This window comes from Chiroxiphia lanceolata, chromosome 10 (genome assembly GCF_009829145.1).
Source record: "Chiroxiphia lanceolata isolate bChiLan1 chromosome 10, bChiLan1.pri, whole genome shotgun sequence".
In the NCBI taxonomy this organism is placed as follows: domain Eukaryota; kingdom Metazoa; phylum Chordata; class Aves; order Passeriformes; family Pipridae; genus Chiroxiphia; species Chiroxiphia lanceolata.
Window position 1 is genome coordinate 23,147,138 of NC_045646.1, and position 23,267 is coordinate 23,170,404.

The window sequence follows — 23,267 nt, forward strand, 5'->3', positions numbered from 1 at the left end:
CTCCTAAAGTCTCTTCACACTATCACATCACTCTACTTCCTTGAAAGAGGTGTGAAAAACACCTCCCTGTGCCCCCCTCAAAGATCAGCCACAGATGTTGGTGTGCAGTGACACGAGGTTCTGTACCAAGGGCTAAAAATTCCCATGTGTCGGTTCAGGTAAACCTGGAAAACCCAGTTGTGTCAGAACAGCACTTAAAACCAGAGGTGGTGCAAAGCTGGTACTGAGCACAGGTATTTTCACTGGACACCTGTCATTTGGGTACCCTGACGCTGTGCAGGCAGGTGCCATGGCAGGTGTTATGTGCTACAGCCTGTTTTCTCCTGTACAAGTTGCCCTGTAGGTCACAGTACAGACACGAGAGAATACAAGGAGAGTTTTCCAGGTTTAGGTTAGGGTGTACACACTGCTGTCCTGCATGTGCAAACTGCCAACAGCTGAAGCACATGCACTGTTCACACCTCCCTCGAGGGATACCTCTCCAACTTGGGAAGGCAGTGGCATGGCTACAGGGGCATCCTGTTGCCTTCAATGCTGAACTTGATGGCCCGATGCACTTTGCTGAGTCGTTTCTGTTCAGCAAACCGTCTCTTGTGCTTTTCCAAGCGACTAATACCTCTCTTAATAGTCCCGGGCTAGAAACAACATCTCAATTAATGCACAGAAGGAGAGAGAACAGCAGCAAGCACAGCAATTGTTACTTCTTCCACTTACACATACTCTACCACGTACACCCCTTTTAACTGAAACTGTACAAGGCAGATGGATGAACCACAGAAAGCAACACAAAGGCCTCCACTGAAGCTATTCAAGTTTACCAAAACCTCGAAGGTTTCCCAAACTGGATTATCAGAACATGATAATGTTCTGGGGAGAGATATAAAAATAACAGTGCAGTGACAGAGGTATTGAACTGCAGGTTTAGGTCAGAATGCTCTAAAGCAAGAGGCCTGTGATCAGATTCTCAGCCAAGAGGGAAACTCTACAACAGTTATCTCAAAAATCTCTTGTCAGAGAAGCAATGAAACCTGAGTGAAAGCATTTGATTAGCTTAGAACAGCCCACTCGACAGAGAACTTACTGTCTACTCCCATCAGAAGAGCCCCTTAAAAGAACTACCTGGCTGTGCATGGCAATACAGTGACAGACCCCCAGGCTTAGGACAGTCACCAGGAGAATGCCAGTGCTTACCCTGGAGGACTCCATCTCCACGTTCCACTTTGGCCTGACCACATAGTCCTTGTTGGAGGGCATGGGCACCCTCGCACGGGCACAGAACCCGGGATCCCCGGGCCTGAGAGCCCTGCAGGAAAAAAGGATGTGACTGTTATGGACAAATCTTATCCTGAAAGAAGTACAGCAATGCAGTGTGTTCTCCTCTGAAACACACTGCATGCCACTGCCTCTAAAACCTCCATGCAATTTCCATATTGGTAGCACCACCAAAACACTTAAATCAATTTTTTTTGAAAAAAACCCCAACCTACTTTTCCTCTCCAGTTAACACTTTCTCCAGGTCTCTGCGGGGAGTCTGCCCACCAGAGCTGCAAGAGAAACAAGTGTTTTTAAGCATCTATACACAGAGAAAGACAAATTTTAAAAAACAAAGTGTGGTAAAAGGAAAGAGAGGTCATAACTTATTATCCTTCTGTTTCCTTAATATTTATGCAACATTTTTCTTGATGGAGTCTTAGAAAGAAGGATTTCGTGTTTCTGCCTGCTACTCCCACCTGCTCAGTTTCCTTCGATGAGGCATCTGTTCCAAATCTCTCTGTTCCCTCTCTTCTCTGGTCATGCCTTTGTAGTTTGAGGTAAGGCCAAAGATGGGTCGAGACCATTCATCTATTAAAAAAATAACTGGTTAACACAATGGCCAGGCCTCTGAAGTTTCTCTCAAACCATCCCGGTGATCCAAGTACAGCTTTCAAAGTTTACAGCAAGTATTTGTGCTTCCTTTCAACCAAACAAATGATTTGAGCCCTTAATACTCCATGGAAATCCAGCCTTGGGGACAGTAAGCAAGAGCTTTCATCCCTGAAGTCTTGCTGTTGCCTGTTCTTTTGGAATCCCTCTGAGCTCTCAGAATACTCAGTGTCAGGAGCTCCTGCACACCAAGATGCTATTTCAGAAATATGCAGAAGAGTTCCTAAAGAACGTAAGTTCATCCTCAGTCTGCAGCCACTCCAGTGGTAAACTCTCAGTCAGCCAACTCCTCTGTGAAGTCCATGGAATAAACAGCCCTCTGGCAGCACCCTCCTGCCTTTGCAGCACATACATCAGGGTCTGGACAACAAACCAAGAGAGGACCGGGGCAAATAAATGTCATCTGACTTAGGACAAGAACAAACTTCTGCATGCACCTTGTCCTGTTTATTTCATGTAACAGTGTCTGTTAAGAGCTCTACAAAGTGATGGAACAGATCAATGAGGTTCCTACAGGGCAGAATCAATTCCACTACAGACAACAGCAAAAAGTGTGCACTAGAGATTGATGCAGAGATTCCAATCTCAGCAACACAAAGTGAAGACAGGTCTACATACTGATCAGCTTCCCTGCCATGTCCTTGTTGGGTCTCGACTCTTTGGGGTGTTTGTAGAGATACATCACAGCCCGTCCAATCCCACTGTGCTTCAGGGTCTCTTGGCTCACACTGGGCAGCTGCAGGGTAGGAAAAGTCAGAAAATAGCAAGAAATTATGTCTGAACATTATTGGCATCACTGAACTTCACAAAAAGACCAAAACTCACCTTCACAATAAGCTCAAAAATTTTATCTTTTTCATTGTCCCACTAGACAAGTGTCAAACACCAAAAAGTTTAAAGTGTCAAACACCAGAAACTAGAAATCTGCCTTAACATTCTTGGGTTCATACACAAAATGAAGTAGGTTTCCAGAACTTTTTTACTCCAAATGCTCTTTAGCTTACACTACCCCAAAACTGAGTTACTCCCTTCAAAGCATTCACTCTATAAAAATAACAAGTTAGGAGGCAAAAGCACTCAGGCAATCAGCTTAGCTACAGACACTGACAGCCTACACTGAGTGTGACAGGCCTTCCTGGGCACTGCACACTTTAACAGGCTGGAAAAGGAAGGGACCACGAGAGAAAAAACTTCAGGGAAACGCAGCAAATGACTCTTCACTAAACTTTGCCTATAAACCTGAAACAGGCAGGCAGGGCTAAATCATCTAAATTCTTTTATACAAACTGCAGTTTGTATATCTGTCCTGCAGTTTGCTTCCCTGTGTGTTTCACTGCACAGCCCACTGGCAGTTCATTTATCACCAAACATTTCCCTAAAGCACGTGACTATAAAACCACGGAGAAGCCACGAATCAAATGTTAAAAATCAGTTCCAAACCTCTTGCAGGATCTTCAGAAGCTCCTCCCGTATCTTTAGTGCTGGCAGACTTCGGTCTGGAAGAGGAGAAAGCCACTCTTTGATGGCAGACATAACACCACTATCGATGAAAGTTTCTTTGAGGTCCTGCCTAGAAAGTTTAAAGAGAAGCCCCAGAGTCATGTAATATAACAAAATCTTAAGATGTGGATGTGTTCCTTAAGCACAATAGTGCATTTGAGTTTGTTTCATGTTAAATTAACAAGCAAAAATCACATGTAAGTTTAGGTTTTTGAGGTTACCAAGCTCCAACATTTACTTGGAAGAAAAAAATCTGCTTTACTGCATATTCTGTAGAGCTGCAGTGTCACTCCGTGAAATCTAACAGATTCTGAATATTCCCCAAGGTTATAATTAACTGGAAAAATAACAACTCACTTTTTAAGATGCATAACTACAGTTGGTAGCAAAGTTAATTTCTTTAGTGCTGGTTTCTTTTGTGTATTCAGCTGTCGATCCTCCTGTAGGGAGTTGAAGAATCAGCACAAGTTAATCACACTTTAGTCAACATTTTCCTTAAAAGTATCACATTAGGAGTGTCCCCTAAATTTACATTTTTTTTCCCCACTTCATGACTTCAACTGACTGCAATAACTGGAGGTCTGCAGAGTTCTCCATGCTATGCACAGATAACCTCAACACTCTGTTAGTAAAACCTCACCTGAAAACCAGAACAACGGGAAGGGAGAACACATATATTCACTTCAGCTGTGGGTTCCAAAATTACTGTCATCCAAGGCATTACTGTCACTTATCTGTTCAGTACTTGGCTCCCATATCTGGAAAATCCACTGCAATCAACAGATTGCTGTGGTAATTCCTTTCTCCTCATCTTAATCCACTGAAGGCTCTTTCTGCACAATGGTTTTTTTATTGCAAGGGAGGAGATTCTTCTAATGTGTCTCTTCCCCTCTTCATGTTCCAGTATTTTAAACTTTACTGCCTCATTTGAACATCTGGCTGTCATCTTGTCCAAAGAAAGACCTTCTTGCCAAGACCAAGGAAGTCTCAGTTATCTCCCAGAATGCTTTCTCACTCTCCCTGTCCCCCTGAACTCGTTATCCTTCTGATCTTGTTCTCAGGAAGATGTTTTTGTTATTGCTATTTTTGAACTTCCTCTTTCTCAAGTTCTTATATCCCCCCAAATTGATTTTAATGTGTTTCACCGTGCTGTTTGTTCATTTGATGGCTTCTCAACAAAATAACAGAAGACACCTGACAGAAGGCAAGACCCCAGTAAACCTTGCACAGTAACATATTAAACATTTCTCCTTGAAAAAGGCAGGCTGCCAAGGCAGAACTTCCCATGATTCTGCTGCTCTGTCATTTACCACAGCACTGTCACTCAGTTTAGAAAAGGGTCCTTCTCAGGAAAAAATAACCAAAGTACAACATATGCCAGTAATCATATAATGAAATTAATGCACAGTCCCTTTCTCAGTGTTTGATACACTTGCACATAGTTTACAGAGCATGTCTATATCCCTTTTTATAGAACAGCTGCTCTCAGCTGAGCAAAGTTGAGCAAATTAACTGATTTTAATTTTTAAAATTAGTATTCTCTCGAAATTTCAACAGAATAAATGTTTTAATTCAGAACAGTAAAATAACATTTAAACAGTTATACAGATACTGAAAGCTTTCCGATGTGTACAGATCACTCCTCCTAAACACAAGCCAGAATTTTGTATCTTACCAATCACAGGATTTTCCCTTAGAATGGAGCTGAATTTTAAGGTGCCTTTGGAGCCTGGAAAACTCACCTCAGCAGCTTCATTCATCTTGACAATCATGGCACTGACCACGTCGTCTGCGTCACTGATGAAGGTCCCACCATCGCGGTTCCGCCGGCGCTTGCCGCTCATACTCTTCTTCCGTTGGAGCATCATGTCAAAATCTGACATGAAGTCCATGCTGAAATATGAGAGAGCTGGATAATTTTGTATTTCCATCGTGTACAAACACTATGTCTCAAGGTCCCTGTGAGATAATTAGTTATCCTCAGTGTGCAAAATGGAAAATTAGCAAAGGGCTCCAATGGCTCCAAGATGCCCCTGGACCTTGCTGCAACAGCCAACATGTGCACACATTTAATATTCAGGGTTCAAAATGTCCTCATGTTGGCACTGCAGCTGACAAACATTTAGCTTTCCTATACCTGCCATAAACTGCTCTGATGCTACTGGAGCAGCCAGAAAGGAAACTGAAAACATGCTGATGGCAAGTCTTGCACCAGCAGAGAAAACACACCTATGACCCCAAGGCTGAACTGCTAATGCTTGTTTGATTTCACTGAGGTTTTGATTTGAGCTATGAAATCTTGTCTCTGAAGTAGCAGGACAAGTAATCTGCTCTGGACTGCCACTGACCAAACTGCACAAGCTGGGACAGGACCTTGTCCTAGTTCATGAGAACACTGCAGAAATACAGTCCCAGACCTTTCTAAGCTAAGAATTCCAGCCAGTCTTTGGAGGAGCCCTTTCACCAAAATCTTGCATTAACAAATGAGTATGTAACACACTGACTTACTGCTTCCCTCTTTTGATGTTATCATCAGAGTCTGATTCATCTGCTGTCTCCTTCATGTCTCCATCACCCTTCTCTTCCTCCAAATCCTCCTGGTTAAAACCCTGATGGGTAAAGACAGTGCAAATCAGTGTATGGATTAAGACTGAGCATCTACTCAGGCACCTGACACTCACAAGTCTGCAGAGGATCTAGAAAGAAGAGCAAAGTCTTTCTAATTCCACCTGTGACTGTTATACCAACATCTCTCCCAAGAGAAGAGCTGTAAATATTATTTAACCCCAAGACTACCCCAGTGAGTCCGGCAGATACAAACCTGATCTTGTACAGCATAAGAATTCCCCCCTTCAAGATCAAGTAAGTGAACGGGAGACATCCACAATAACACTTACTGTAAATTCCTCCTCTTCCTCATCACCAGATTCTCCAAATATATCTGCAATCAGGTTCCTGTGAAGGAAACAGCAACATTTAGCTATTTGGATGGCAACAGTGAGATGTGCCTTTTCTGCAACATCTCCAACGACGGTGTGGAGATCCCCCTTTCGTTCTGCCTCCTGCTACTGACCTTCCTCTTCACACCTCCAATGAAGGTGGACAGTCATTCTCTGGTTGAGATTCATCCATTCTCCATTCAACATCACTCTCACTACCTGCCACCCTGAAAGAATTCACAGTCCCAGAAGCACTTACTCTTGTTCATTTCCAGATTCACTGTCACTGCCAAACAGATCTTTCTCTTCTTTCTTCTTCCCAGCATTTTCTTTTCTTTCTTCTTCTTCTTCTTCCTCCTCCTCACTATCCGATACAATGTTTTTCTTCCTTTTGTCAGACTTCTCTGAAGCAGCATCACTATCTGATTCTTCCACATCAGAAAGGATTCGTACCTTTTTTGCAGCTGCCAGCAGAGAGGAGCATTACTACATGTCCCAGTAACAGAGGATACAACTGGTACTCTCAAAAAGCTATTCCCTGACTAGTCTTCCTACACAAAATCATTGCCATTTCTTAAAAGCATATCAATTCTAAACTCTGTTTAATTAAATCAGCAACTGGATTTATTTATCTATCCATAAAAGATCTATCCACATCTATCCATAAAAAATTGTAATTTCAAATCTGACTCTCACCCTCAGTACACGAAAATAAGAAAAAACCCACAGGAAAAGACTAGAGAGAGAACAACAAAGTAGAGAAATAACAAACTATCACGACAACCGATGCCAGCATAAAGCAAGACCACTACTGTCTTCTCTTCTGTTACACCTACTTATTATTCAAAAGTATGAGATAGATATTCACACAGCAAAGCAGTTAGACTAACAGCCTCTACAAAATTTTGCTCTAAAACCAAACCTGATTTATGGTTTCTCACTCAGATGCTTTATTCACGTGAACACAATGAATTTACTTTCACATCACTGCCTGTCTCCAGCACATTTTCACAGTATAGTTCCTTACGTGTTTTCTCACTCTCATCCTCGCTGTCAGAAAGTATGGCTGTTTTCCTCTTCACTGTCTTCTCCTCCTCTTTCTCATCTTCATCGCTGTCCGATATTTTACGTCTCTTAGGAGCTTCGTCTTCACTGTCAGAGCCCTGAAATCCTTCCCTTACATGTTCATTATCCGAATGATGAGAGTCATTCTGCACCTCCTCCTTCCTGTCCTCCCCATCGCTGTCCTCAGACTCTATCTGTTTGTGCCTGGCCACATCCTCGCTCTCCGAGTCGCTGCCCGGCCGCTTGCGGAGCTCCTCGCTCTCCGAGTCGCTGCCCGGCTGCTTCTGGAGCTCCTCGCTCTCCGAGTCGCTGCCCGGCTGCTTGTGTGGTTCCTCGTTTTCAAAATCACTACTGGGGTCCCTGGGAGGGTCTCCATTATCAGAGTCACTCGCTCGATGATTTAAGGCCTCCTCGTTTTCAGAGTCACTTAAAGGCCGGTTTGGATGGTCCTCAGTATCAGAATCACTGTCTTTCCCTCCGTGAGCTGCTTCATTGTCTGAATCACTCACGTTGTGATTTGGAGGCTCCTCGTTATCTGAATCACTGTCCTTTTGCCTTGGGATATCTTCATTTTCAGAGTCTGTCATATGAGGCTCTCCCACCTGCCCATCATCTTCTCCATCGCTGTGTTCATTCTGAAACAGAAAAATAATCTCAGGCAACTAAGCAAAAAAAACCTTAACAAGTAAAGAAAAAGATGTTCTGAATTTCTGCTTGTCCTTCCTCCAAGATACTGCAAACTGAAATACTTTCTACACAGAAATAATTAGACAATTTGCATTAAATACTATCAAATACTTCAGCTCAAGAAAAACATTAAGAGATCGATGGAAGTTTGTCTACCCTGCAGCTCAATCATGTTTTGGAAATGGTACCAGAATTTAAAAACCACTTAAATAAACATGTTCAAGATAGGTGCAGTTCCTCAAGGGTAAAGGTTTAGTATTTTATTTAAAAGGTCAGGCCTTCAAAATGGTTTAGTTCAGATCCTCGGTAACAAAGCAAGAAACAGTACCTTGCATTTGTCATTTTATTTTCCTTAAGATCTCAAGTAGATATTTTCCATATGAAATACATTTTACTGAAGCTGTACATGCATTATGCTTCAAGTGAAGCTCAAGAGAGCTAGTGCCTGTTCCTTCTTTGCCCAGGAAACCTATTTAAGAACAAGCCATGGCCAAAAGCCTACCAAAAAACAGGAATAAAGTTTTAGTCAGACCTTTCAGAGTATTATTGTTAGCAAGTTTTGTGTTTTAATGTGTAAGAATGTAAGAACAGATTTGACACTTGCCTCCCTTAAGCTGACAGTTCCCATGCTTATCCACACACTGGAGATAAACCACGCACCCATCTGAGAACTTGAGAACTGAAACACAATCCTTTGTCCTTTCTACACAGCAAAAAATACTGAGCCACATGCTCCATTTTTGGAAGAACCTTTCACAAGCCACCTTGTCAAGTCTAACTACTGACAACGTTGTCTTTTATCTTTCCTACAACACCTAATTTCTACTTGGGAAAAAATCTCCCTTGCATTTACCTGAGAATACCAATTAGGCTCTTGGACACCCAATCCATTAACCCAGCACACCTCTCACAGCCACTGTCACCATAATCCTGTTTTCAGCTGAAAACAACAATATTGTACCAGGAACTTCTCTTCTGCACACCCAACTCAACTCCTCAGGGCTCATTTTGTCCCAGCTATGAACTCCTTCCACTTGGAGGAAACAGAGTTTTTATTGTCCTGTTTAAGACCCATATGTCCTGTTGTTTCCAAATCTTTTTTGTCTGTAATTTAATTTCCTTGGAAACAGACTTTCTGTCTACTTTTATTTTCTATAGTCATTCAACTCTCACATTCAGAGCCATACAAAATAATGCACGTGTAGTTATTCTAAAACAAACAACACTGCTAATCTTTAAAATGCATGATTCAGGAGGAATTTTAAATAAAACTAATTTTAATTGCTTTTAGGAACTACTCCCTCCAGTACCATTCTAAGTGGCAAGCAGCACTGCTTTTTAAGACTTTGGACCTTATGCATTTATTCCCTTGGCTAGCACTTGCTAAAGATCTTCTGAATTCATGCAAAATGACTAACAGAAAGTTACTGCACAATGAAAAAACCCCGGGACTATGCAATTTTAAAACATGCACTTCAAATACAACTTCACTATTTCCACGTTACTTAATGCTAACTACAAACAGCTGCTGGGACAGTCTGAGCTGTTTCTCTTGCTGCTTGTTCCTGTTTCTACAGCGATGCATCTTTTGAATCCCGCTGGTATTATCCAGTACTTCTCCTTCCTCCTCACAGAAAGGAAACATGGTTCTGTTAAAACCTGAATTTGGAATTTTAAATAATTAAATAGGAAGACTAAGAAGTTACAGAACTGAGGATGACCAAACACACTGAACTCTCAGCTTGTTACAGAATTTTATTTACTACTTTTATTTCCTTACCAAAAAATCACTTTGATTGCCCTCTCCTGTATCTCCCACATAAACCAATCACAGGTACATGTGACAGATTTTCCCTGACTATTACTTGAGATTAAAGAAAATTGCAGCTGGGAACAGAACAGGAAACTCAAGATTTCACAGCAGTTACAGATAAGGTTACAGGTAAGGTCACTAAGAAGTACTGAAATGTAGAGATCTACGCTGAAATTGATGTCTATAGTAACAAAATTTCTTTAATCCTTGTTTTCCTACCATTTAATTTTGGTGGGTTTGTCTGTCTTCTCTCAATGTCAGATGGTGAATAGTACTGATAATTATGTCAGCAGTAATAAGACATTTTGCTAAACAAACCCAAGGAAATTAATTCAAATACCCCTGTTAAAGGTATTAGGTTCATCACCTTCCTGACTGCCAGTTTAGAGATTCTTTGTGAAAAACTAAACGAAACTAAAAGCAACTAGTATCAGTAAAGATTTCTGATATTTCTAAGGTCAGAAGTGTGGCTGCAGGTTATATAACCACCTGTTCAGAATAAATTACTAAATCACAAAGACTTGGTGAGAAGACATTATAATTATAGAGTATTATTACAGAAGCACTTGACAAGACAGTGAACTTCTAATCTTGTTACTGCAAACTGACAAGGAGTGAGAAGGAAGATGTTTGGGGAGGCAGAGCAGCCCCACAGCTGACCAGCTCCCACTGTGGTTACACAGAAGCCCAGAGGTTCCAGCAGCTCCATGTGCTGCACTAGCAAAGCCACAGCTGAGGTACCAGGGTGTCCCTCCACTCCCTGGGCACAGGGGCACCACCTGCTCCAGCCCTGCTGGGGGGAGCTCGGGCAGGGCTGCCCCACCAGGGAGCTCAGCCAGCCCTGCAGAGGTGACACACTGCCCCAGCCCAGCACCAACACAGCTCAGCACCTTCTGCAGCAGAGCTGAGCCCCAGCACAGCCAGGCCCTGCCCACGGCCCGCAGTGCAAAGGGCTTCTGCACACGATTCGTGACTCAGAATGTTTTGGAATGTAACTGATATCAAGAGTGCATGCATCTTCACAGTAAAATGACTAAATGCTACTGGATATGTCTGATAGGCTTCCCCTCCCCTTTTTTAATTTACTAGGTCGTCTCTAAAAAGCGTTTTCAAAGAAATCAAGTATGTAATTTTGGAGTTTTCTAGTTTTTCTTTTCCAAATAATTAAAAGATTAGACATCCACAAAATCAAGTAGGTCTCAGGTAACCACTACTGCATTTTTCTCTAATTCCTTTACTTTCTTTTCTTCCTCCTCTTTATCTATAAACATTTTAATTGAGATGTCCTTAGTTTTGTTTTTTTTAACTGAAAGAATTCTGTAACATGAGGCTTTAGTACAGTATAAAATAAGGAATACATCAAAAATCAAATTTACAGTGTTATCCTTCTAAATAAAAAATTCCAGTTAGCAGGTAGTTTATTGGAGAAACATGCAGCCACTTTTAAGAGGTACTTCTTTGATAATTTGGTAAGTTCAACAAAATTGACCCATCCACTACAATCTCACGAATGACAAGTGTTAAACTAAGACCTATATAACCATCATAGGCAGATCAGCAAGTTCCTCCTTTTTCAGAAGTGTCAGATATTTGTGTGTGTTTGTCAACAGTCACAGTGAAACCAGAACTCAAACCCTGAAACAGCAGTGACTTGGTGAAAGTGCAAGAGTTAAGTCATTACAGATTTCCATATAAGCCTGCCTTGTACAAACACTGTAAACATGATTTCAGATTCCTTACTGTACTAAAACTATGTGTTATCTAATTCTAATTGCCTAAAGCAGAATCAGTAAGGACATCGAGAAGAACATTTATAGATAAAGTAGGATTGGGGGAAGGAAAGCCAGAAAAGAATTGTGGAAAAGAAAAACCCACATACCTGAGACCTACATAAGTAATTCCTCAGGATTCCCCTTTTCTTTAAAGTTAAGAACCTGAAAGAAAAGTTTGAAATTTTAAAACTTCAGTTCTTTACATCTGAGTTCTAAATTAGAGACGAAATAGTAATTAAATAAACTTAACTGATTAGGCTGTCTCAAAGGTTTTATTACCTTTGAGTGTCATTCCTCCCACATACTCCTAAACATGATGGGAATAAGAGGATGAGAGAATATTTAGGGTAAATAATATGACAGATGACTGAAAGCTACTCCTTTCAGAGAGAGCTGCTCCACATTATTGCCTTGGAGTGCAAAATGAACTCCATCCATGGAGGGAAAGCTAAGAATTAAGACTTCATAACAAAACAAAATATTCCAATGGTTGATTTGAAGTGAAGCAAATAAAGCATTAAGGATTGAAGGTTCACATTTCTATTGGACAGAAGCCTGGTTTAACTTGGATATTTTTTTTTTTTAAGATGGACTTTCTAAAGTATTTCTGAGGAATATTCAGCAGCCAGCACAGAACAGAGCCCTTAAAATAAGTCAGCACATGAAGAGAATCAGTTAACAACAACAGGCACTTTCCAGTTACTTAAATCTGAAAGAAACACACTGAAGATTTAAACAATAGTCAACTATCTCTTCTTTTGGAGAGACTGCAAGTTACTTTGCCACAGTAAATAAAATTTAAATCCCAGATGAGCACAGACAAGCAAGAACCAAGGATCAAGCTTTTGTACACAGCAGAAAAAGTTTAATATTATTGTAGCAGCACCATGACTCTCCATGCAGTCATTATTTTTCATTAAAACAGAAGTACTAAAGCCCTCTGACAGACAGTTACTTCTCCCATTCTCCCACAGTGGGAGGTGCTGCCTCGCACCAAATCTGTTCTTCCATCGTAAATATCAACGCCTTCTAAGAAGAACTAAACTCCAAATGTGCTTTACACTCGAGTTCAAATACATGGAAAGGACTTTCATTTTATACAAATACAAAATCTTCATCTACTTTCTAACTCAGAGGGAAGCATGAATTCAATAAAGGCCAGGAGGAAAAGAAAAGGATTGCAAGTTACGCCACAGTGGAATCAAGCCTTCTGACACATCAGCCTACGTCACATTTTAAGCAACTTTTAAAATGTATAACACTGAAAACCTAGCCAGAGTAAATCCTTATCTTTACATAAAATGCAACAAAATATGCAGAACACAATGAACTTTGATTGCAGGCTTTGTGAGTATCAAAAAGTTCTCCCTAACTTTGTTGGCGGACGACATGAGTTCACATTCCTTCTTACTAAGACTTGATGTAGCTCTATTGTGAGTCACCAAAAATTCTTTAAAATTAATCTTAACTACCAAACTCTCTTAGAAATCTAAAGGTAGCTTTCACTTTTATCAGAATCTCTTCTCAACCAAAACAGTCAATCCACAAATGAAGTGACTCTCCCTCAGACACAACCCTGGACCAAAGGCTCTCCAGAGTGAATGCTTCTTCAAGTGAGAACCTCTTCAGAGGAAGAACAGGTCCCATTTAACCTGCTCCACACGCACCTTTAACCTGCTCTTTTGGGAATGACAAGGACAAAACCAGCACAAAACAGACCTGAGAGTCAGTGACCCCATCTGAGATGAAGCTGGGAGAGCATTTACACTCTGGCAAGGAAATCTACGTCTCCAAAACGCGTGGCTTTACGTCACTGTGGGGAATTTCAGGTACGACTTCCAATTTCTCATAATCCACGGCTTAGAATTTCAAACCTAAAAATGTTATCTTTGTGCAATTGAGTATAACAATATTAAACTTATTCAAGTTCAAAACAGTGCGTGCTATTAAAACAATTAAGAAGAAAAATGAAAAAAAACCCCTATCCTACGTACTGGTTAAAAGATTATCCAACTTTTTTTCTGGAGGTAAAGTTTTGCCAGATGGGACCCTTAAGAACTGAATAAAACATGAATGGCTGGGTTAAGAGAGAATGCCTCTTTAAACAACAACAAAAGAGAACTGAGAGAATAGTAAACTTTATCTAGATAAAGCTCCCGTAGTACCTCTGAATGGTGCCCTACACTTCCATTCTCCGATCCAGAATGCTGCTCATTTCCTTCATCTTCCACATCAGATCCCGAGTCTCTCTCGTCTTGCACTGGAGTAGCTCCTCCATCATCTATCCCCAAGTTAAAAACAGAAAGTAAAACTCAATGACGCCTCGCAGCATTTAAAGGAGCCGTCCAGGCTCCCGCTCTAACGCGGAGGGGAAACAACCTCGGGTCCGAACAAACCACCTCAGACACCCCTAAAGAGTGCACAAAACCATGCGGGCAGCGACTGATACACTGCCCAGACACTGGGCTGTTAAAGTCCCCGGACCCGCGGGCCCCGCTGTGCCCGGTGCCCTCCCCGGCAGGGCCCCGCGCCGCTACCTGACTGCTCCCCGCCGTAACAGTTGTGTCCATGGTGTCCGTGCCGGCCCCGCGCCCCTACCCGACTGCTCCCCGCCGTAATAGCGTGTGCCCATGGTTGTCCGTGCCAGCCCCGCGCCCCTACCTGACTGCTCCCCGCCGTAGTAGTCGGTGTCCATGCCGGGCCCGGGCTGGCGGCGGGCGCTGCCCTCGGCGCTGCCCCGGCCCCGCCGCCTCACACAGGAACAAGATGGCGCCTCCCCGCTCAGCACCGCCCCCGCCCCGCGCGCACCGCCGGACGGGTCTCGCGAGACCTCCCAGGGCCGCCGCAGCCGGGGCCGTAACGTCCCCACACGCGACCCCGCTGGGCCGGGTCATTTGTAATCACAGCGAACTAAACGCCATTCCTTCCTCCCCCCAAAGTCTCCCCCCCCCCCCCGTAGAATATCGTTTGATTTCAGCTTGATAACTGAAGCGCTGGGGAAACTGAAGGAGCCTTTGAGGAAAAAAGGCTGTTTGTAGCCCCTGCGTGACCGTGGGCAGTGCACAGCTGCGGTGTGACACGGCTGGGATCCTGACTGAGGGATTTCCTTGGGTGAATTCCTGGGGGAATTTCCAGGACCGAACCAACTCCTGACAGCGTTCATGGCTGCCCGAGCCCACAGCCCTGAGCTACACGAGAGATCCCAACATCTCCCTTCTGCCAGACCAAGGCACATCACCACAGTGATAATGGGTGGGAGAACCACAGTGTCACCTAGAGTAGAATAGATTTTGTCATTTAAATAACAGGTAGATTTATCTGCTCCCTACAAACCCAGTGAGCAAGATAAACGTGCATCTCCACAAGAAGGCAGGAGCAGGGCTCAGGTACATGCACACAAGTGGGCTCTGGATGGGGCAGTGGGGGCCAGCAGTGTCCGTGTCACCGCTGCCCAGAGAGGGACCACGGCCGGCCATGGAGAGGGAGGAAGAGCCGTCCCAGAAAATTTAGGTCTGACTGTCCTCGCTGAAGCTGGAGTTCAATCTAGTTCATGTGTGGGTGGTTCCTCCAGATTTAGCCTTCAGGATTGACTGAAGTTCGCCCTGAGCTCCTGGATGATGGTGACTTCCGGAGTAAACACAGGGGCAGAACAATCCCCATCTTTTCCAGGGATCGTTGTGTTCTGTTTCAGTAACCCTCATCCTCTGAGCAGTGTGACTACTCAAGTATTTGGCATGCCCATGATATGTCAGTAGGTGATTACTGGTGATGACTGCTATCGTTGTACAGTGTTGTATGTGTACAGTGCTGGTCTCCTGCCCCTCAGTCTGCATTTTCTAGGAGGGTACAGATCAATGTGAGACATAGAAAACTGCTGGGTATGTCATTTGGCATATTTCTAAATGGCACTGATTTTTATAATCCTACATGCTGCACTCTTGTTCAGGGACATCAAAATTTAGTAAGTTGATTATTCTGGGCAAAATGAGTCTATTTCTTCTGTGCTAGAGGCACAGAATGGATGACAGGGAGGTTAAGCCGTTATTAACCAACACACTCCAGAAGCAAGCACAGTTATAATGCAGGGAGTTCAGTGTACCAGGTTAAACACAGCTGAGATTTCAGGATTGAGTTATTACTCAACATCTTCTACAGCATCTCACTTAGAAAGAGAAATCAACAGTGAAGTCAGATGTTTCTTGGATACAATCTTATATTCTTAGCAAAAATGCAGAAAACAGGTTTTTTCCTCCTGAAAGCAGGATACCTAAAATAAAACGTCTCTTTGCTTACAGCTCTACAGGTCTTGCCCCCATTCCCTCAGGGATCCTCAGGACTACACTCTTGATGGTATCATGTCCTTTTTTCCTGCTTCTATATGACTTTTACTGCTTTTAGGTCTTTGCATGGTGTGGTTTCACTTAGATCTTTTCTGGAAGGAGCAGGCACACGTGTTGTCAGTATGTGATGAGAGGCCCCCGTCATTTCACTTGTCTGACTTCCATAAAGAAAGGGAATGGCTTTATACAACTGACTAAATAGAAGGCAGGATGACAACTTTGCAACACAACACATAAAGTTCTCTGCAGAAAAAGCACTAAGGAAATAACTTGGGAGTAGTGTAACAGAAAATAATGGACAAGGGGAAACATAAATAGAAACTAATAAAAAGAAAAGGTTGAATAATGTGTACAAAGGCACACAGAAATTGTACCAAGGGGCCTAGAAAACACAGAAGTCTATCCCATACTAAGGTCCCATGCAGGATCAGAGTATGATGGTAGCCTGCCTTGGAAATTAGTCCTTTATAAATATGTGTCATGTTCTGCAGTGATGGCAAGGCAGTGTCCCAAATTCCAGCAGCACTGAGGCTGCATTGATGAGTGAATAGAGATTTTGTGCATTTAGTGAAAGCGAAAGAAGGCACAGAGGTTCCTTCCTAACAGTTATGAATTCCCATCTCTCTGAAAAGAAACCTTCTAACCCCAAGCCACATCCACCACACAGCAGGGGGGGCATCTGTGTCTGAAATAACCTCACCTCAGCAATGCTGAATGACTGGGCCTCAGCCCTGACCCCCATTCTGCAGGTAACGTGTCTGTGCACTCTGCTGTGCACATGCCTTTGTCCCTCATGAGCCAGAGCTTGGCAGACATCAGCCTGTAATATACTCTTGTAATGCCATCCTGGCTGCTTCCCAAGAGGAAGGATGGAGTGACAGTCAGACTATAATGGGATTGCACAGTGGGGGAGAATGACCTGTCTTCTACCAAGCAGCGTAAGCAGCGCACACTTGGCGTGTGTGAAGGTGTGTAATGACACAGATCCCAGAGCCCCGCCAGTCTGTGTCCCTGTGCAACACTGTGAACTGGCTGGAATGGAATAAGCCTTTCCCTGAGGGACAGAATGCTCGAGAAAACCATGGGATGCACTTGGAAATCCTTTGCTGGTATGTACTGCTTCTTTAGTTTGCTTTGTTCCCTGCACTGCACCTTTCAGAGTTAACAGACATCAGTGACTTAGAGCTACAAATCTGCTTAGAGAAAGGAAGGAGGTTAGTGTAGGCAGGAGGGCTGCTGAATGAACAGTTTAAATTGCAAATTGTTACATCCAATCCACCTCCCTTCAGAAACCTCAGAGAAATAACTAGTTTAACATAAAGTGATGCTTGACATCTAGGACTTGGAGATACAGAAATGACAAGGCCACTTTGATTTAGCTGGAGAGAAAATGTGAAAGGTAGTGCCATGTGCAAATTAAACCCTTTGATCCTGACATCAATCTCTTAATTAGGAAGCTGTCAGGAAGAGGTAGTTTTGTTAACACATGTCTATCCGGACAGACCTATTGCTTTGAACAACAGCAGGATTAAATTCACTAATGATTATCCAATTTTAATTTGGTGCATTTCTCAGTGCATTATTCATCACAGAATCATAGAATCCCAGAATGGTTTAGGTGGGAAGGGACCTTAAAGTTCATCTTGTTCCACCCCCTGCCATGGGCAGGGACACCTTCCACTATCTGAATTTGCTCTAAGCCCCATCCAACCTGGCCTTAAACACTTCCAGGGATGGGGCAGCCACAGCTTCTCTGGGCAACCTGTGCCAGGGCCTCACTAATGTTCCATTTAATAATGTTTTTAGCTTTATTACTTAAGCTGTGACTTCACAGTCTTCACCTTCAGCAATTTGCATACAAGAAAGTTTACAACAATTTATCAGCATAGACCATGCTACAAATTATTCCTAATTACCAATACAAGTACTCCTGTGCCCTGCACAGTCCCTCCCCAAACTCTGCCTTCAGCAGTACACTGAGCTGCTCACTCCTGGCAAGCTGCTCTCCTGTCTTTCCCTGTTCACACAGCTCAGTGACCCCCCAAACCTGAGCTGCCCCTTTGCACTCACAGTGCCTTCTCTGACAGCCCCTTTAGCAGTCACTTGCTCATCTCACACTAGGTACATGTGCTGTGCAGAGCATCTTGGCTGCTTTCCCTTGCTATGTCAAGTCTCTACTCCTTCAGCTTTTGTTTTCTGGCCCTTGAATATGTCTAGACTGAACTGTGGAAATCAGTCTCCCTTCCAATATGTATTTCAGCTGTACAATGAGTCATACTTCTCTTTCAGACTTACCTCAATTTCCCTGTGTTTCCCTCTCATACAGTTTGTATACTGTATTAGTACATAAATCCTGTGCTTCTCTGTGAAATAGCATAGCCATGGTGCCTTGGGCACATGGGTTAACAGTGGAGATTATTTTGAGAATGAGATTTTCTGCCCCTGAACAGGCTCCATCTGGAATTTCAGCAGATATGTTTCCTTTGCTGAAGGAGTACAAATGGCACTTTTTTCCCCTGCAGTCTAATTATACAAAACCTTTGGTTTTAGAATGTGCCTTGGTGTATAAAGGTACGTACTTTGATTTATTTGCCAATATTTGTCCTTCACCTAATAAAATCAGCACTTGGAATTTTGTTAATCACTACAGCATATAGACTTCTAAAAATTGTATCAGAAATAAGTCTGATAAACAACTACTTTGAGGCAAAATCTTTGGGTAAGAATGATTTGCACAGTTAGAAACTTGAAGAAAGCTCTCCTTCCTCTCTGCCTTGTGGCTTCCTGCCTCTCTCTGAAAGTCTCTGAGCCTGGAAGGGCCTATGCTCTATTTCTGCACCTGTATTTTCATGGCTGCTGTAAAACTTAAATAAAAACTCAGGTAAGGAGACTGATATTAAAACACAAATACGTGAAGTGGACAAACACACATTACTCCCAACTATTTATTGCTGTACTTGAGTGCTTACCTCTGATTTGGACATGGAGCTACAGCAGGAGCCCCAAGAATCTGACACGGGAGCTTCTTGTTGTCTTTCCCATCATACAGTGCAGCCACACTGAACCTAGGAAACAAGAAAATAAGAATTAAGGTATTAGTTATACTAGCAAATGTTCACATGTCCACAGTTATTGCACATTTTCATTTGCATGTTTAATAATGGGCACACAAACATAACTTTCTTCTGCATAGAGCCCTGGAGGAAGGTGACACAGCTGCATAAAGGTAGATGGAAAAAAATCTCATCCTCACTGTTTGGGCTCGTCATTAGGATTGGAATGTGCCTGACTCCTGAGTTCTTGCTTTGGCTGGAGAAACCCTGTATCTGCCTTTCTACAGATATACTACTGCCTCGGTCCGCAGGGATAGGGGAAATTGGGACCAGGCACTGCGGTTAGGGTTCGGACACAGTTGAGGTCTCGTGATGCAATGCCCGTTTATTCAAGGGAAACAAGGGTTTAAAAAACCGCGGTTTGAGGGGTGGATGCTAAGCAAGAGATTGACAGCTTAGGGAAAGATGTGGTAGGGGGACAGGGGAGAGATGGGTGGAACTCTCGAATATCAGAGAGGGTTGACTAATTGTAGCTCTCTCTGCACTGTGATAGTTACAGCTTATCAGTAACAGAGGCATGGGAAGACAGGGGAGAAGAAGAGATAAGCAGCTTTCAAAGGGGAAGCCTGAGGGAGAAATAGGGACAATATGGGGATACAGCAGGATCTATAAATTTTTACAATAAACTGGGGTGTACAAGGGTTCATAAGCACACAACAGCAAACTGGGGAAAAACTGCCAGTCTGCTGGGTGGATTATTCAGTGAGTAAAAAGTCCATTCAGACTCCATTAATGCTTTTCCAGGCCACATATCTCTCCCATTCTGTCTTTTCATCCATCGCATACTACACTTCTGTTTCTTTCCCATACTGGAATTTAACCAAATTTGCAAGATGAACACAGGATTACTGAGAGTACATGTGGAGCAATCAGAAAGAGGGAAGCTCTTGACCACACTATGCGATTTTGGAAAGAGAGAAGTGGGCAAATAGGGAGTTAATATGCACCTAGATTCTGGAACACAGTGACAGTGTTTGCTGGGAGGTAAATTAAGATAACAAAAGCAAGATGTGTTGTCCCTTTATGTCAGTGTGTGTATGAATTTCAGTTAAGTGTCATGAGTTTATTTTACTCTGAGCTCTAGGTACTGAGCTGTGAAACACAGACCACACCAAACACAGACTGATGGGTGTTTTCTTGCAGAAGAGAGCTATGTAAAACCAAGAGGAGGTTTTGATGATGAGATGAGGGCCTGATTTTCTTCCTATCTAATAGGGTGAGAAAGAACCCCAGGGAAGTCAGTGATGTTGGAGCAGCATAAGACTAGATGCTAAAGGGTTTTCTTTTTGGAGTGCTTTCCAGAAATCTGAAAGGATACAGGCACAGCAGGGAGATTGAAGTTTAAGGTTCATCCAGGCAAGAATTAGCCTTCGTGCTTACTGGAACACCTGACTTGGAAAGGAGGTGTTCACTGAGCTGGGAGCAAAGTCCTGTAATAAATAACTGTGCTTCAGTCATTTCCTCCTCTGTGCAGCTGCGAAGTGGCACTTTGTGACGGATCCCTTAATGGCACTAGTGCCATTTTCACCTTCCTTTTCCTTCTTGCTCCAATGCTTATGAAAAAGAGGGACCTAAGCTGCAGAAGCCACACGGTGAAGATTTCTTCTGGAGAGGTAAATTCTCATCCTGTGGGGTTACATTTGGTTTATGGCACTGTGTCACTTTGGGGGAAAAGCAGCAGAGCGAGCCAGGCATTGCCAGGAAGTGGCCATGCAACCAGGCTGGGGGGGGTGGCCACTCATGAATTTATTGGAAATAAGTATTTTAAATGTTGGAACTCTGTATCTCGGGACTATAAGGGATCTCCTCCCCACCTGTTCATCCTTGGCTCTGGAGCCAGCTGTCCCTCTGACAGGACACAGTCTGGCTGTCTCTGTGTCTGCGTGTGCCACTCCCTCTTTGTTCAGGGGCAACAGTTCTGCTCTGTTGCTGTATTCTGGTTTCTGGTGCAGGTGAAGAAGTGCCTGTCAGTTGTGAATCACTGCCCATGGCCCATCTTTAGCCTGTGTTTGCCAAGGGCCATACTTCTGTACCACCCTGCATTGCTCACAGGAACAAGTCATCACAGTGTTGAAGTTGGTAACGCAGATACAGCTCCTGAGTCATGAACAAGAACATGAGGACCTTGCCATAAGAACAATTGATTATGAAAGACTGAAGTTCCTTCTAGAGGGAGTGTACAAAACCAACAGAAAACCCCCGAGCAGCCGGAAAGAACAGGTTCATGTTGCATTGCTACATTTTTGTGGATTTTGTGCTACAAAATTGAGAATTGCCTTAGTTACAGACGAGCTCTGGAGGCTGCCTTAGGTCTCACAGGGGAAAGCAATTCTTAATATAGACAGCAGGTGTTGTGTTGGGGGACACAGACTTTGCTGTTTCTCTGGCTTTTGTTATTAATGTGACATTTCACCTCTCTTCTTGTTATTGGAATGCCTGTGTGAAAATTACATTTAAAATTCCTGGTTTAAAATGTGTGTTAGCACTGGACTTCTACATCAGCAGTCTGCCAGCTCTTGAAGTTTCTAGTTACTTTTTACTTTGGGATCCCAATACGTTTTGCAGTTTTGATAGTTCTCTTCCATTAAGTGGTAAATCATCCTGGGCTTGCTTAGAAACCCTGTTCAATCCGTGCTACAGTACAGCCACAAATAGGGCACAAAGATCATGGCGCTTGCCAAGCACTTCCTGCTTTCCATCTTGCCACCCCGATAGCCCTCCTTAAGAGACACAGAATTGTTAGGGTTGGAAAACAGCTTTCAGATCATAAATTCCAAGAGTTAACTTGGCACCATCAAAGCATGTCCCCAAGCACCACATCTACACGTCTTCTAAATCCCTCCGGGGATGGTGACTCCACTGCTGCCCTGGGCAGCCTCTTCCAATGCTTGAGAGCCTTTCCTGTAGAGAAATTTTTCCTAATATCCAATCTAAACCTCCCTTTCCTAATATTCAATCTGAAGACCCACAGCAGTGGGATGTACCTGCAGGAGTGTAATTGCTCCTTCTGTTTAGTCTGAAGAAAAGGTCGTTTATATACCCATCAGTTTTAAATAAGACCATGATTTACGGAAGCTATTTACACCTCTTCCAAATAACTTAAGTAAAAATAACTGGGCAGCTAGAGGAATGATAAAATGAGCTCTAATTTTCTCACTGCAATGTTTTAACATTAAAATTCAGTAAAACAAGAGGGAGAAAACAATAGTACCCTGAACTTAACCTTGAGGGTTTTTTAACAGTAATCTTCATTTTTCAAGAGCATGATTTTCCAAAAATAGAATGGTGACTTGAAACACTTTTCTGATAATTTAGCTGCAAAGTTCTAAACCTCAGCAATTTGTATATCCCCACCATAAAATGAAGATAAATAATAAAATAACTTAAATGATTCAGTCAAAAGAGTAATGAAATCTGAGTACCTCTTAAAATATATAGCATCTGCATTACATAGGATTGTAAGTAGTTATAAAAAATTTTAAACATCAAATTTTAAATCTTTTACATGATAGAAGAAATACCAAGGCTGTCAGTGAAATTATTGATGAAGTATTCTAATAATTACTAATATTAATGGTACTACAAACTGAGATTTTGCTCATTATCTGTATAGCACAGGTAGAAAATGGATCTTCCAACTAATTTAATTTACAGTTTTCTTGTTTTGTTCAAGTTTTCCAGAGCACCTGCCCAAAACCTAGGAAAGTATAATTTAGGCCCTTAATAAAATAACTTCTCAAAAGGCTAAGAGACAACAAGAAATTTAGTTTTGAGTGTCAAGATAAAATCAGAACAGGTGTCTCTCTTCATCATGGGGGATGTTCCAAGAGATCATGGACTCGCCTGGAGTCAGTGCCAAAGCTCCTTTTCTGGTCCTGTACTGTCCATTCACCTTGTAAAGTGGTTCTCAAGTGGTTTGCCATCCAACAGGAACACACAGAAGGGATGCAGATGGTTCAATACGTCCTCACTGACCATGGGTTGTAAAACATGTTGAGATAAAATGCTATAATAATAATAATAATAATGTTATCACTGGTAACAGATCAAAAGAAATTAAAAATAGGCTGAATTTTTGGACAGTTTTGCTCATTGCAAACATTTTTTTCTTATTA

General features: G+C 42.6%; 2 protein-coding genes across 10 annotated transcripts in view; one reads left to right on the forward strand and one right to left on the reverse strand.

The window, feature by feature from the left end:
* Positions 1-23,090, reverse strand: part of IWS1 (interacts with SUPT6H, CTD assembly factor 1) — a 28,097-nt gene extending 5,007 nt beyond the window's left edge. For 2 of the 7 annotated variants that reach the window (XM_032697335.1, XM_032697336.1), the window contains exons 1-13: positions 14,361-14,484; positions 13,865-13,980; positions 7,390-8,062; positions 6,622-6,826; positions 6,321-6,378; positions 5,932-6,032; positions 5,166-5,316; positions 3,781-3,863; positions 3,364-3,493; positions 2,542-2,659; positions 1,731-1,842; positions 1,488-1,544; positions 1,192-1,303 (exon numbers count right to left, since the gene is read on the reverse strand). In XM_032697335.1, the coding sequence (XP_032553226.1) occupies positions 1,192-1,303; positions 1,488-1,544; positions 1,731-1,842; positions 2,542-2,659; positions 3,364-3,493; positions 3,781-3,863; positions 5,166-5,316; positions 5,932-6,032; positions 6,321-6,378; positions 6,622-6,826; positions 7,390-8,062; positions 13,865-13,980; positions 14,361-14,394 (1,950 nt within the window). In that variant the 5' untranslated portion in view covers positions 14,395-14,484. Of the gene's footprint in view, positions 1-1,191; positions 1,304-1,487; positions 1,545-1,730; positions 1,843-2,541; positions 2,660-3,363; positions 3,494-3,780; positions 3,864-5,165; positions 5,317-5,931; positions 6,033-6,320; positions 6,379-6,621; positions 6,830-7,389; positions 8,063-11,806; positions 11,862-13,864; positions 13,981-14,360; positions 14,485-19,008; positions 19,105-22,995 lie in introns of those variants that run through there. The other 5 variants (XM_032697338.1, XM_032697333.1, XM_032697332.1 and 2 more) reach the window with 5 other exon arrangements.
* Positions 20,620-23,267, forward strand: part of MYO7B (myosin VIIB) — a 51,057-nt gene continuing 48,409 nt past the window's right edge. For all 3 annotated transcript variants that reach the window (XM_032697323.1, XM_032697324.1, XM_032697325.1), the window contains exon 1: positions 20,620-20,765. The gene's annotated coding sequence lies outside the window, so the exon portion shown is untranslated. The remainder of the gene's footprint in view (positions 20,766-23,267) is intronic.